The 14,824-nt window shown below is 38.9% G+C and overlaps 2 protein-coding genes across 2 annotated transcripts in view; one reads left to right on the top strand and one right to left on the bottom strand.

Moving 5' to 3' along the window:
* Window positions 1-4,418: 4,418 nt before the first annotated feature.
* Window positions 4,419-10,686, bottom strand: LOC138004061 (ATPase inhibitor mai-1, mitochondrial-like). The gene is made up of 4 exons (XM_068850459.1): window positions 10,550-10,686; window positions 7,939-7,964; window positions 6,638-6,701; window positions 4,419-4,767 (listed from the first exon to the last, which is right to left on the bottom strand). The coding sequence occupies exons 1-4, from the start codon at window positions 10,652-10,654 to the stop codon at window positions 4,591-4,593; spliced, it is 372 nt and encodes a 123-aa protein (XP_068706560.1). The 5' UTR covers window positions 10,655-10,686; the 3' UTR covers window positions 4,419-4,590.
* Window positions 10,687-10,721: 35 nt separating this feature from the next.
* LOC138004060 (oxysterol-binding protein-related protein 1-like) overlaps window positions 10,722-14,824 on the top strand; it is a 39,246-nt gene continuing 35,143 nt past the window's right edge. Inside the window, exons 1-3 of the mRNA XM_068850458.1 lie at window positions 10,722-10,942; window positions 13,030-13,090; window positions 14,010-14,095. Of these exons, the coding sequence (XP_068706559.1) occupies window positions 10,862-10,942; window positions 13,030-13,090; window positions 14,010-14,095 (228 nt within the window). The 5' untranslated portion in view covers window positions 10,722-10,861. The remainder of the gene's footprint in view (window positions 10,943-13,029; window positions 13,091-14,009; window positions 14,096-14,824) is intronic.

The following is a 14,824-nucleotide window of genomic DNA, read 5'->3' as shown; positions in this document are numbered from 1 at the left end:
TATTATTATTATTATTATTATTATTATTATTATTATTATTATTATTATTATTATTATTATTTCCAACTGATATATGCTCTTTTGATGAATTTCGACCTGAAAATACCGGCCGAGAAAAATGTTCCAGGTTATGATTTCAGTCCTTGAAAAGTGAATTGAACGTACTGAATTAATGAATGTGATAACAACGCTGAACAAGCGCTATAACAGACTTACGAATTAGGGGAAAATATTGCTATTATAATTTAGGAACAAGGATATTGAAGCGTTGATGCTATCCGGCCAAAAATATTCAATTTCTTCCTCTTTATTCTTCCAAGCCTCGACCGCAACGCTAAATGTTCTAAAATAAACGGCGGGATGATTTATCTGTGTCCTGTGCATCAACCGGATAGCATCAACGGTGCGTGAAGACTAGAGAGGGTTCTTACGTTACGTGTATGCCTGTAGAATCAACTGAAATGTCAATTCCCTGTAAAAACCAGCATCTCTTTCGGTATGGTACGTACAGGAAAGTCAGAACATTTTTCGAATGCGCTGACGAGATGTGCGAACCAGAAAGAAAAGGGGGAGCCATTAGCAGTATCTTTGGACATCGCGCCAGAGCGTCATACCTGACGATTAAGCCAGGGATTTCGACCCGCACGTCGCGTTCGTGACGCGGTTGGTCCTTCGCTGCTTTTAAATACCTACCCCCCGGAAGCCAGTGAGGGAGAGAAATGTCCGTCCCTAGGCCATATGATACAGATCCCTTTCTTACACACAGCTCAGTTCCACCGTTATCAATTTAACGTAAGATTTTGATCGTTTTAATATTGATCAAAAAAGTCATTTTATCTTCCATATGGTACACACTGGAGTCGCGGATTACGAAGTGTACGCACGCACATTCAGTAAAGGGAACATACAGACAGACATACATACATACATACATACATACATACATACATACATACATACATACATACATACATACATACATACATACATACATACATACATACATACATACATACATACATACATACATACATACATACATACGTACATACATACATACAAACAATAGCCCAGCGTGGGTACATTTTCAACCCAAGAGGGGTGACTGTTATCTTGTCCACTGACGACATGAAAGTCCACCACGCTGAGTTTTGCTTCACCACCTCCCCACATCAGCAAATTCTGAGTCATGCACTGAAGTTCGCTCCAGTTGTGATACTGAGCCTTTTTGAGTTCACCCATTTGAAACCGAGACATTTCAAAGGGGAAACATCGTGGCCTTGCTTATACTTATCTGTCATAAGGTTAAATGTGGTCGTGATTGTATTGGAAAACACACTAAGTAATGTAGTCTAGTTGAGTGTTAATTATCCTGCATGCCTTGAAGCTGTTTACTTGTTTTCTTTAGCGTGAAAAGGGTGCATTTACATTCAAAGGAATCGGTCTAGTTTGTTTCTGCACTTAAGAGCTGACCAAAAACTAGAAATCGCTAAAGCAAAGAGGTTAGCCCTTCGTTTCATATCTTAAAACGTGTGATCAAGATTGCCATAGCATTTTGTGCTAGACCGCGAAAAGCAATGATGCTCGAACACTCGCCACATCTACAACATTCTGGCCAACGAATTTAAAGCAAAAACAGAAAAAAAAAATGGAAAAGGTGGGAGGCGGCCATAGTGAGGAAAACTGGGCAGAAGAAATCGGCGATTGAAACGCTGAGGAAGAGGAAAAAGGAATGGTGCGCACTCCCTCCACCCTCCCCCTAGATCCTCCCCTGTGATCACTGAAAACTAGTTATGGCCGAGGCAAAAATCTTTTGTTTTGGCCTAGTCTTTGCAAGGAATGAAGGGGTGCCGGTATTAACGTTTTTATCGCCCAATAATTTGTATTATTTTTTTGGAACAAAAAAAAAAGCTAAGTTAAAGTCTACTCTAGCCTTCAAGCGGAATGGCGCTCGGTCGAAATATAGGGGCTTGGTTACTTCCTTTCGAAACTAATAACCAAGTCCCTACATTTCGACGCCATTTCAACGGACAACATGTTCTCGAATAGAGGTTTTGCGAGGCAGCCATGTTGCATTGCAGGAACAATAGATTCTTTTTCCCATGGGAACAAATGTTCTTTCTAATGCAAAACATTTTCATTGTTCCTGGCATGCAACATGGCTGTCGTACAAAACCTCTATTACGAAAATGTTACCATATCACCCAGCGTTGAATATATGATAATCATAATTAGTATCTACTAAAACAGTGGATAACGTTGAACACGCGCGCTGATTGGCTACTCAAACTCCGGATATCGTTTGCTATTCACCTTCGCGCAGTTCGCGCGAAATTTTTGCCCGAAAATGTTGTGATCATTGCAGGAATAAATGAGTATATTATCTCACTGTTTCAGTATATACTAAAACAACTAATCGCCTCAGTGTCGGTGGTTAGTGAATAGCCGTCATTAGCCACCTCCACTTCGATGAATATATGCTAATTACTGGTCTAAGTCCCAGGACTTGTGGTAGCAGATAAAAAGAAAAAGGAGAAATAGTAAACCCTGGACAGGATTTGTACACGGATCTTCTACTTATACGTGGACAGCGGATAGCGTTGAACGTGGGCGCTGATTGGCTCGTAAAACTCCGAATATCCTGTGCTATTTACCTCCGAGCAAATCGGAAAAAAATGGCGTCCCGATTTGCATCCGTGACAAGTGAAGAAAACATCCAAATTACTTTTTTGTGCTGTATATTATCTCACAATAGTTAACAACTATTCACCTCAGTGTCGGTAGCTAGCGTTGGATATTTACCTCGCTGCTTCGAGGCTCGGTGAATATCCACCGCTAGCCACCTCCACTTCGGTGAATAGTTGTTAACTATTCACCTCCGAGCAATTCGCGCGGAATTTGAGCCCGAAAATGTTGTAATCTTTGCAGCAATAAATGAATTAAAATCATCTTTTTGTGCTACATTATCTTTGCGGCTCGGTAGATATCCACCACTAGCCACCTCCACTTCGGTGAACAGTTGCTAATTATCTCACGTTTACAGCCCGGTGTTGTGACAAATGAATTTGATTATTGTGTTTAAGAATTTTGTTAAAGCAAACGGCAACTCGGTGGTTTAGTGGTTAGGAGCGGTGACAGGTGAGCTAATAATCGTACGTTCGATTCCCGAGTCATGATATCTGGGTGGTTTTAAAAGAAAATGTTAAATTCCCAGAATTCCTTTCCAACTGTCGGGGTCGCGAAATAATGATAATGGTACATGTATATTCAAAGCCGGTTGATACTGTATAATTATCGTATCGTAATAGCAGTCTCGAGAATGAGTTGCAACAGAAGAGCCTGCAGGCTAAGTCTATTCTAGGCCTTATGGCCTATCCTAGGCCGAGTTGCTCAAAGCTTGCTTAGTGCTATCTAGGGCTAGATACCATGACTAGTAAGGGAAACGAAAGGAAAAAAAGAAAGGAAAAGGAACTTTATTTAACTCCGTCGTTCTAGCGCTGGAGCACTAAAAGCCCATTTCCGAGTTGCTATACATGCCTCATTTGCAAAGCGAGTCCTGGTGCACAACCATTCAAATGGAAATGAGTTGCGTATTCTCATGAAAATCAAACTCATTTCCCTTACAATGAGCACCAAGACTCACATCGAAACTGAGACAATCAGCTACTCGGAAATGGTAAATTGGGAACACTGTAAGCTGAAATCAACAATTAACGCAAAAATTTTTTGAGCAAAGGGGAAAACGGAGTAGCCGGAGAAAACCTCTCGGTGCAGAGTAGAGAACCAACAAACTCAACCCACATATGACGCCAATTCTGGGAGTGATTGAACTCCGGGCAACATGGGTGGGAGGCGAGTGCCCTCACCACTGCGCCATACCTGCACTCCGAGCAATAGTGCATGTTAGGTGTTAGGAGCAACTATGTTTTGAGTAACTCAGCCCTTCTAGTGCTTGCCCTGTTTCCGAAGCATTGAAGGGGACATGGTTGTTGAGTGGACCTAGACGTTTTTAACCCGTTTCCCCCACAGCGACCCCCATTGACAGAGTAAAAGAGACTGTTGTTAGACAGAGTAAAATCTCACACTCGGGAGGAAAAGGGAGGATCTATTGTAAATGTTGTTAGGAAACAAAATATTACTACCCCCCGGTGGGATGCTAGATCCACCATCTAGAATTTCCATTTGTAATCTGAAGGGTCCACCATTCATTGGGAAGAAGATTCGACTGTTAATGTGACACTGAAAACGTGAACAATCCGCCCTTTGTAAAGGAATCCGGGTGGCCCTCGGATTGCATGGAGACCCTGGGGAAGAGGTTGAAAAAAGCAAATTGAGTAAAATTTCGTCCTCGAGTTCACCTGTAGGGAATTACACGCGAGGATTCGATGATAAATTCAGAAAAAAAACGGGCGATAGGATTCCAAAGAAATGAAGTATTCCATTTTATTTCGTTCTCAAGACTATGACAATTGACATTTTATTGTACTGAAAATGGCATACCCAGGATATTTCCATAAAAAAATATCGATGCACGAAGAACTAGCCATCAAGAATCTCCCAAAACAAGCAGGCGATACAATGTCACTGCATTTACTTCTTTTCATCATCTGAAGAAACTCCTTCCTGCAATTCATCCATTCTTTTCTTGTGTGTTTCTAGGACTTCACGGTGCTGGCGAATAGCTTCCTCGTGTCGTTCGATTTCTTTCTCGATATGTCCCATGGTTTCATCAAGATGTTTCTTCATTCCCTTAAGCTGCTCTTCTTGCTGTTTCATCAAAAAAACGAGTTAGATATTCAGTGTATAGACCGAATGCATAAATGGAGGGCAAAAATAAAATGTATTCTTTTGTTTATGTGCTAATTAGACTCACTAGCCTCGCTTTCAATCAACATTTCTTTTGTATTTTGTGCATGCATACGAGGCTAGTGAGTCTAATTTGCACATAAACAAAAGAATATTTTTTGGCCGCCATTTATGAATTTGGTCTATAGTGAAACTTTTTTTTGCGGTCAAAACACAAACACACTATTCGGGCCTATGCTGAGAAAATCAATTGTCACAATTCTCCTCTGTTCTCTTAAAAACGACGGGTTTTAAGTCTTTTATTAAACTTCACAATCATTTTGCGCCGTTTCGTTATCTTGAACACATGTTAAAAGACCAGTTTTTCAAAACTGACAAATCACAGTTTCACATATGGCGCTTAAGGCCCAAAGACGTTTTGGGACGTTCGAGAAACAGACACCTGAAGCTGTAATGGGCCAGGGGTTTCATTAACAGTGCAAGTAAGTGGCAAAATTTAAGGAGAAGGCGGAGCAGTGAACATACATGTATGCCTTGAATGCGCACATCTTTACAGGCATCTGGGGCATGCTCTTCCGGGGAATATTTAAAATTTGGTCCTCCCTCTTTAAAAAATGTGCATTTTTGAGCAAGATTCTTTTATTTTTTCATCGCACAGCTTGGCCCATCCAAGGTCAGTGTTTTTTGGCACATATTGCATGTTAAATGTAATGTCTGGGGGAAGTTCTCGATAGCTGTAGGTGCCATTTTCAATTTGCCTGAGTGGCGACTTTAGCTGGCTGTCAATGAAAACCGTGATGATAGGGTAAAAATATGACTAAAAACAAGATAATAATGCAAGAATGATTGCACGGCTGTGAGGATATTTAACAATTATTCAACGAGGGTGCGCTGGATATGAAGTGATCTGATAGATAACCAACGAGGCGGGTAGCGCCAAGTTGGTTATAATCAATTTATATCCAGCAAACCTGAGTAGAATAATTGACTTATTAAAAACTCCAGAATCAACAACTCTTCCACTGAAGCATCGATTTTACCAGCATTTAATTTTTCCAGCCGTTACAAAGACCTTTCCCCTACTTGAAAACAATACCACATGGCATAGAGGAAATTTGAGATTCGTTCCATGTTACAAGTTTAGAGGGACGGCAAGCCAAGTCCAAGATAACCCTGGCAAGTAACACAAGTTCACACATGGTAGTTAAACATTTAGTGGTTTCAGTAACTACTGACAGCCAATGAAAAGCGTCAGATACTTCAATCAGAAGTCGGCTACTACAGATTCTTTCAACTTTAGGATTAAAACTCATTTGTGCAGTGACAACATGAAGTTATCTACACTTGATCATAGATTTTGCTTTAGAAATGCCATATTTGGGAGCGCTCTTTTACATTTTTAAAAATGGCATGCTCCCAGGCGGTAACCGGTCGTTTCGCCAACGATCAGGAGCCAGTTGCTCAAAGCCTGGCTAGCACTAACCGTTGGTTAAGAGGTAAGAAAACCTATAGGGTTCCATGGTATTTAATGCTGGTTAACGCTAACCACGCTTCGAGCAACCCGGGCCAGTTTGCAAACGTTTTTGATGCAGTAGGGGTGGATTCAGGATATTTCTTAGGCCGAGGGGGTGAACCACTTAAAGGAATGGCGTAGCTGACTGGTGACGCCTTTTTCTCTTCTTCACCAGGAAGAGTGGGGGGGGGGGGGGGTGCACACCCCCAGCACCCTCCCCCTAGATCTGTCCTATGCAGTCGGTTACTCTTCTTAAACCAGCTCCCAAGTTAAAATCTTACTAAAAAAACCCCTGCATATTGTTAATTGTAAACATACCAGTTTTCTAAAGTACTGTTCCTCATGAGCATGTTCCATTTTCCCAAATGCTCCTCCTGCACTCCTAGGAATGAATAATACTAAGGAAAATGTAACAAAATACAGATTGTTTTTTGTCATAGCAAAAATACCTCTGTCAGCCAAGAGATCTTGTTGCACTAAGGGCAAAATGTCTTGTGCTATAACCTGAACATTTCCATGGATATAAAATGTGTGTGCCCTCTTAAAAGAGCCTGGGGTTTTAATTTAGGCAATTCAGTTGCGTTTTTAACAAGGTTTTGTCTCTCAAGTGCTTTCATCCACCAAAAGCTATTATAGCAGATAAGGTAAATGAGTCATATTGTGATTGGCTGTTTTTGAGTTATTTTGTCAGTTTCAGATTTGATCAATCAATGTATTATTGACCCTACAAAATAATATCGTTGGCCACGGTGTAATGGTTTAGGATTTATGTACTGCTCATATAACAAAGTCTCGTGGCCTTTTACAATTGTTTCTCTAGAGGGAGACCGGATGTCAGCTTGTAAAGGTGCCTCTGGCAGCTACTATCAGTCCATATTTAATTTGATTTCACTCACCCACCCAACCCACAAATGTAAGTGAAAGGAGGACAGAGTACACTACCGGGGATGTCCCCCTACTCTTCAAGAACAGCGTGTGGATTCTTTATAATAACGTTCCACAGTGTTGGTTAACAGGAAAGGTGGTGAGATACATGTAGGGCCTAATGAAACTTTTATTAGCAATAAATAAAGCTGAAATACTGTAATAGCGAATAGCATAATCTCAGAAGGGAAACAACTCCGGATGGTGAGTTTTCAGTAATACACAGCATACATGTTCACAGAAATCTGTAAAAATCCTCCACTGTGCACACTGTTAGAAATGTGACCTTACATGTAATTTGAACTGTTTGTAAGTAACAAGGAAGGGTTTTTGCAAACGTTGGCCATATAGCACTTCTATTTCAACAGAATTAAATATTGAAGGGTAATGTAAAGTGCTATTAATTTTCTACCCATGTAAACTATGTGAGCGTTAGCCCTACTAATGGAATAGGATCCACATGAGGGCAGAGAAAAACTCTGACCAGGGCAGGAATTGAACCCACCACCCATGATCTATCCTGAAGGTCAATTTTTCTCCCCGCTGACCAGGTACTGGTTTTCGATTGGAACACAAGCTCAAGCCAGGTTAACTTATTGTAAGAACAATTAAACAACATGGGGGCTGCGCTTTCAATCTTGGCTAAATCGATAAACATGTACATGTACATGTATTATTGATATTCATTTATCTACCTTATATCTCCTCCTGCACCACCACCCTGAAAATGAATAGCAAAAATAATCCCTTTTTTCATGAAAATGGTTTTGCTGGCATGAAAGGGGTGAAAACATACATCACAGAAGTTGCAATTCAGGATTTCACCTTAATGAGAGGCATTAGGGTTGTACACGTTCATGAATAAAATGTATTGTTTTTCCCCCTTTTATTAATATCGTTTTCTACAATCAAAATGTTCTTGATTTTCCCCCCTCCCCCATACCACTTTAGACTAAGTAGCTATGTTAATATCAGGGAAACTAACTGAAGAGGAGATGCAAAGTCATCGTACTTTCCATTTCTAGGTTACCATATCCTCAATTTTGTTCTTGAGACCTATTTTGTAGACAAGTCTTGAAGAAAAATTATTGAATTTGTTGTGTAGTTTGTTGGTATAGATAAAGTATCGCATAAATAGCATACAGTATAATAAGAAGTTTGTTCTGTTGGCTGGAAGTGATACCAAACAATACCCACAGGATGGATTAAATGTAACATTGTTTGCTATATTAAACCATTTAATACATGTCACCTGAAGTATAAAGTTCACCTCGTGACAAGTCCTAAAAGTAACCACATGTACACTGTATTGTTTAAAAAGTGCTTCATTTTCCCTTTACCCTGGGTGCAAGAGGAATTTTTTCCAAGCTCTGAGACAATGCTACGTGAGACAAAGGCAACCACCAAGGACTAAAAAAAAATTAAAAAATCACTAGTGGCAAGAGACAAGAGCCTCACTTGCATACAGAAAGTCAGTTCAAATTTCTCATCAAACTAGTTTTGGCTTTCTAAGATGACAGTGCTCTCATAGGATGCAATGATTATGAAGTGCATCACCAAACATTCCTGGAAAATTCCTGGGGAAGGCTCTTCAATTCAATAGTTTCATAATTTTGGAACAATTTTAACGATATTGCATCAACTTTAGGTTGCAGTTAGTTTGATTTATTTGCACAGAATTTGATTTTCAAAGAGGAAAACTTTATTGTTGAACGTGTTTTAAAAACAGCATTTCACAAACAAATAGATCATTCCCTTAAGTGCAGAATGAAAGACTTTGAAATGCGAGAATAAGTCATAACCAAGTTCCGAAGTTGCCTCACACAGTTGTAACAAAATTAATGTTGGCATTAGCTCCACTTTTTCTTGCCTATTTTAACCCTTTCACTCCCAAGAGTGCCACTTATAGATTTTACTCTGTCTAGCGCCAAATGATTTGAACCGTCAATGGGGAACCCCACGGGGGTGAAAGGGTTAATAAATGAGTTGATTCCCTTGATCGCTGTCAAATGAACTTGAGTTGCACTGTCCTAGCTTACAAACTCTCTCACATGCGCATCGATAAGCAAATTTAGCTATGATTCATATTCTCAAAGACATTATAGTACAGGAAGGCACTGACGTAGCACATGGACCATCGGAACAAGCTCTTTGAAATGTCATGAGCTTCCTTGGTCCTTTTCAAAAGCTTCCTATCAATTGAAGTGGCTTTGGTTACAGAATTCCGGAGAATTTATACAGCCATTTTCCCTTGGGCCGAAGTGATGCAATGGAGCTTGTTATAATGTCACACTGAAAACCAGTTTTTTGTTTTATCCAGTCAGAGTCACTCAAATGCAATGTCCAATCAGTGAAGTAGTTCAGTTTTTGAACTGATCTTGGCTCGTGCCACCAGTGGTATTTTATTGTGGTCCTACTAGCGTTGTCTCAGAGCTTGGAAAAAATATTCCTCTGGCATCCAGGGTACTTTTGCTTTGAAATAATGTCATTGCAATTTTACAATGCTTCTTATTATATCTATGACATAGTATGACTGGGATGTACTCCACAGCACAGCCTGCTTGAAATCATGGCTTGCTTTCACATGAGATTGGATTACCAGATATACTGTACGAAATATCAAACCAACTTAGATTTCTCGGGCTCTACTGTAAATTATGGGTCCGTGTTTAATCTCTATGGCATTAATTTTGTGTGGATTAACTGAACTGGAAAGCATGGACTGTAATTCGTGCAACCCTTGAATTGTGCTTGTAAACGGCATATATATTTTTCTAGAACATTTAAAACCATGTCTTACGAACAACAAAGATATAAAGCGTCGAGGAAACAATATAAGGTTAATGTCGAAATGCCTTTAATCTTCGCCCACGACACAAAACCCGTAAGAACCACCCCGGCCTGTTACATCACAAGTCATAACAATAACTCCCGTTGTAAAACTTCCGCAGGACGTGAAACTGCAATTTTAAAGGAAAGCCAATTTACATGACAAGTAATTTTTTTCTTTTTAAAGTTTTTCCGTTCGAACTCAGGTTAAAATCGTGACTCTCAGCTGGAGTTGAACATAGTATGAGCTTTTTATTAGCAGAAATTCGGGAAAAATCTGACGAAAGCAAGCAATATTTTACAATACCGTCAAAGCTGATACTTGTTCAACGCAAATATCAACCTAAAGATATATACATGTGTAAACTGACCTCGATTCACCGAACTTGTACATGTTGAGGCGCAAAACCTAAGTCCTTATACATGTGTGCACAATAAAATAAAAGAGGGAACACCAATACTTAACACTAAGCTTACTTTTCCAATGCCGCTACCTTTTTCTCCGACCGCCATCGTTCTAACTTGCAAAAGCGGGAAGGAAATCGCTCGTCTCGAAATACTAGTAAGTCGAAAAGACGCCATATTGAACGTTTCCCGTCGGGTGATTTTTCTGTGAAGGACTAGAACGAGCACGGAGAAGGGCTTGGGTACTGGAACCTTCCACAAACTTGGAAAGGAGAAGAAGCGGACGGGTATTATAAAATTTGCGGTATTTTCATGCAAATTGTCCGCTTTGTAGCAGTGATGGATAGATGACGGTGAAAGATTGTTTTATTGGTGAAAAGAGGCATGTCTAGCGCGAGCAAGAGGGAGGAAAAGGAGGAAAGACTTTTGCAATCTTCGCGAAGAGGGGACCTCGATTCAGTTCTTGTGAGTTTTCTCGTGAGAATTTATTGAATGCATTGTTTATGTTTTAACAAAGAAAATCAGTGGTTAGAATATCCAGGGATTTCATAAGAAGATGTTTTATTTCTCAAGAACGATAGTTTTCTGGAATCTCAATTGCAACAACTTGAAGTAGATGCGGTTATTGACCAAAATCTTGCGTAAAATAACTTACCGGTAGTAAGTTATTTGCTACCTCCAGACACAACTCACCGGGATGTCGTTGATGCAGTTTTATCGTTTTTTGAGGACGATTTGTCGGAATAGAATCGTTCATTGTTGTTATGACCATATAATTTCTGGTAAAGTAATGAGAAGTAATTTTGCATTCTAAATTCTGAAGTTCACCGCAATCGATATCGAGAAAGTAAATCAAGATATTTCGTTCAACTTAAACCTTCTAACAGTCTACAATGTATGCCGACATTTCGTGACGGAGCGACAATGACCTGTTATCTTGGAAAATATGTGTAAACGACGGAAGCTGTCAAAGAAATAACCACGGTGCCGCGGAAACAGCACTGGTCTCTACGATCAATAAAATTTTGAGTGATTTTGCATCCTTGATCAACATGAATTTTCAGAAACAGGCATTGTTACCATAGACAGGAAAATTCTGCTGTTCATAGCTTTTATTAACAAAATGCATTAATGTATGCATTTAAAATGTCTTGTGCATGCCACATGCAGTGAATGTTTTGTTATTAAGTATTAGACCCAAAAAAGAAAACAACAACACCAGATCATGTGATGGAATATTATTATAATTTAAAAAATTATTTGACTGTCAACTTGTCTCTTCTGTTCTCTTTTACTTCTTGTTTCCGTTCTGTGCATATACAGCAGTTTGAAGCTGTCTTGGGAATGAACTTTTTGTATTATTTGTGGCCAAAATAGGTACAATGTACTATGTATGTGGTCCATAACAAGTATATTCTTCTTGCTTTCTTGAAGTGCCATCCCTTTGAATTAAGGATTGATCTGCCAAAATTACTTTAAGTTTTTTTTAAGGTTACAGTGAAAAGACAAGTTTTACTTACAGTGTACATTTACTTCTATGCATTTTGAGTTGATGGTAAAGCACAATGATTACTTGTTTCCGTGCCACAAGCTCATAAATTACAATTGTACAAACATGTACATTATGTAATCACTGATGATAGCCTGTCAAAACACATACAACAGCATTTTCCTTTTTTCTGCTTTCAATTACCAGGTATTATTTTCTCATTGACCAGAGATAATTCAATTCTTTTTTTACAAATAATGTTTTAATTTTATGAAAGCTAAATAGTTCAGTATGGAGAAGAATCACAGAATAACAAATATCTAGGAAAATATTGAGGTTAGGTTATTTACTTCAAGAAGTGTAATGATTATTTGTTGCAATGGTGCAATTATTACATTAGTTTTCTGGGTCAGCTATGTAGGTTACAGGTTAAGTTGATCAGTCCTTTTCACGTACAACTTAGAATTTGAACATCATCATTTCAGCAAGTGAATGTCTTTAATTAATTAACCATTACAAAAAAAAATCTGGTTTGATACGGTATGGGTCCCTCTGATATGCAAGTCTGCTTTTTCCAGTTTTTCTGTACTTTTAGTCTCTGTAAGACCTTCCTTTCTACTTCAATTTTTGTCAATATGTCTTTTTTCATTAATTCAGGACTGTCCTAAAAGCTGGCTGTAAGCAAATTTCATCAGCATAATGAGATCTTTTCACCATAATATTCTGAAAACACATTGTCAAGTGTGAGGAATATTTTGGGAAAGTTGTACTGTTACTTAACACTAACAAGTAGATAATATTACTAGATAATCAGATTTGCAGGGAGTCTTATTTGCATAAGATAATCTTTATGTAATGTGTCTGAAACACTAGAAAGTTTTTGAAAAAATGTGTGGCTCAATTAAAACTTTTCCGCTATTGTTACCGTAGTAAAAAGTGTTTACTGTACAATACATGTAGGTCTTGTTACAGGTGAAAAGATCACAGCAAGATTGGCTAAAATTTATGTTGGGATCTGGAAAGGGGTTGTTTCAGGCTTGACGTGTTTTCCTTTCTTAAATAGAATTTGTTGCAACTGAAATCACCAAAGAATGGCTCCAGAAGCATTGATGTCAACTGTAAAGGTATGTATGGTATGGTGAGAGCATTATTTTTTTCTTAGACTGTTAACATGGCTTTGGTGCAATTCCTGGACTCCTTGTCTCATGTGGGCTTGTTTTCTATTCTTCTTGAGCACACATCGCATTTTTTTCTCTGGGTACTGACCAGTTTTCCTCTCTCATCGAAAGAAAAGTATCAACAACAATATATCTATAGAGTGTTCTCACTCAGCAGCCGTAAGGAAGAATTTTTATAACAATGGAGTTCAATTCCCAAATAACCTGCAGTGCAGGGGCAGTGCAGGCATCTTATCAAGCTGCCCAAACTCTATCGAGCCACCATGTTGGATGGATGTTGGAAGGAAATGGGATGAGATTTCTACCTTGGTGGCATTTTATTCCTCTCCCCAAACTTCCTCGCCTCAGAAATTTAAGATGGCGGCTAAAAATTCCAGGGAGGATTATTCTTAGCCTGTGACCACTAAAATGCGCCTTCAGGAGCATCAAAGGGACCTCAGCTGAATTTTGGCCATCAATGAAAGTAACTGAGATTAGATCGCAAATTATTCTCTTCAAAGTTTAAAAGTCATTTGATGTGTTAACAAAGAAAAATTCAATATCTGTTAGTATACGGAATTATCACTAGGCTAAGAATTTTAATTATCGATACTGGAAATGAATTATAATAAAAGCATTGTTTTAAGGACAGTCTGGGTGTCTTCACTTTCCCTGTATTCGCCATCTTGAAGAATGCAGGGTGTTGTGAGACATTATCTTGTTACCAGCCCGGCTGGAATCACACAATTTATCATCATCATCATTGTCTGAAGAATGATTATGAATTCTACTGGTTCTACCTAAGATTGGATTGGTCCCAAGCAGTTTATTTTTTTAAGTTAAAATACATTTATTCTGAGAGCATTTGTTTGGTCTGTGCTTTTAGGGAAATCTAAGGCCAATCAGGGATGGACCCCACTTCATTTAGCTGCTTACTTTGGTCATAAGGAAATAGTGAAAGCGTTGTTGGAGGTTAGTCAATAAATGCACACTGCAGCATACAGAAGTGTTCTAAATTCCTTCTTTGTAGCACAACAGTTTAAATTGCCTTTCAAACATACAGAATGATATAATATTATTACATGTAATTTTGTATAAATTACTTTTAGCTCCGTGTGCACGGAGCACCATGGGTAAGAAAATATCATCTGGTAACCCATCTGTGGGAGAAAATTTGGTGTTGGTCACCGTATGACTATAGATACTATGTCCACCCCTCCGTGTTTGCCAATGTGGCCAGTATCATGTGACCATATTGCTGGCTTAATTATAATTATAAGTTGAAAGCTTATCGAGGTGGCCAAACTCCAGCTAGTTTAAATACAGCATACATCTTTGATATTGGACAGCCATGTTATAGTCAATTGACTCCTGTCAAAACAAGGTACACTGTATACACTGACCAGTATCGTATGACCATATCATGGGGTCAAGTTTAGAGCTCATCAAGGTCAGCCTTTTTTTTTGAGTTGACGCTGATCCGGTACTGGGTTTCGATTGGTTTGCAGGCTCACATCAGGTTAACTTATTGTAACAATAAAATAATAACCCGGGAGTTCCGCTTTGAGCTTTGGCTAAATCTATGTAGTAATTACTGTCTGTTGATGTTTGAAAATTTCAAGCAATTGTAGCAAGTACACGTAGTAATAATTATTGGTGTGGACGTGCTGTTGTCATACAAAAGCCTTACCGTGAACTTGT

This window comes from Montipora foliosa, chromosome 5 (assembly GCF_036669935.1).
Source record: "Montipora foliosa isolate CH-2021 chromosome 5, ASM3666993v2, whole genome shotgun sequence".
NCBI classification, from domain to species: domain Eukaryota; kingdom Metazoa; phylum Cnidaria; class Anthozoa; order Scleractinia; family Acroporidae; genus Montipora; species Montipora foliosa.
The sequence above is the reverse complement of the archived record's forward strand: the minus strand, read 5'-3'. Positions and strand labels throughout refer to the sequence as shown.

Excerpts from the sequence above, each read along its gene's own strand:
- LOC138004061 (XM_068850459.1), bottom strand. The coding sequence starts at position 10,654 with ATGGCGTCTTTTCGACTTACTAGTATTTCGAGACGAGCGATTTCCTTC. Across the intron at positions 7,965-10,549 it reads AAGGTAGCGGCATTGGAAAA|GGTGGTGGTGCAGGAGGAGA; the intron begins GTAAGCTTAGTG and ends ATTCATTTTCAG. Across the intron at positions 6,702-7,938 it reads GGTGCAGGAGGAGATATAAG|GAGTGCAGGAGGAGCATTTG; the intron begins GTAGATAAATGA and ends ATTCATTCCTAG.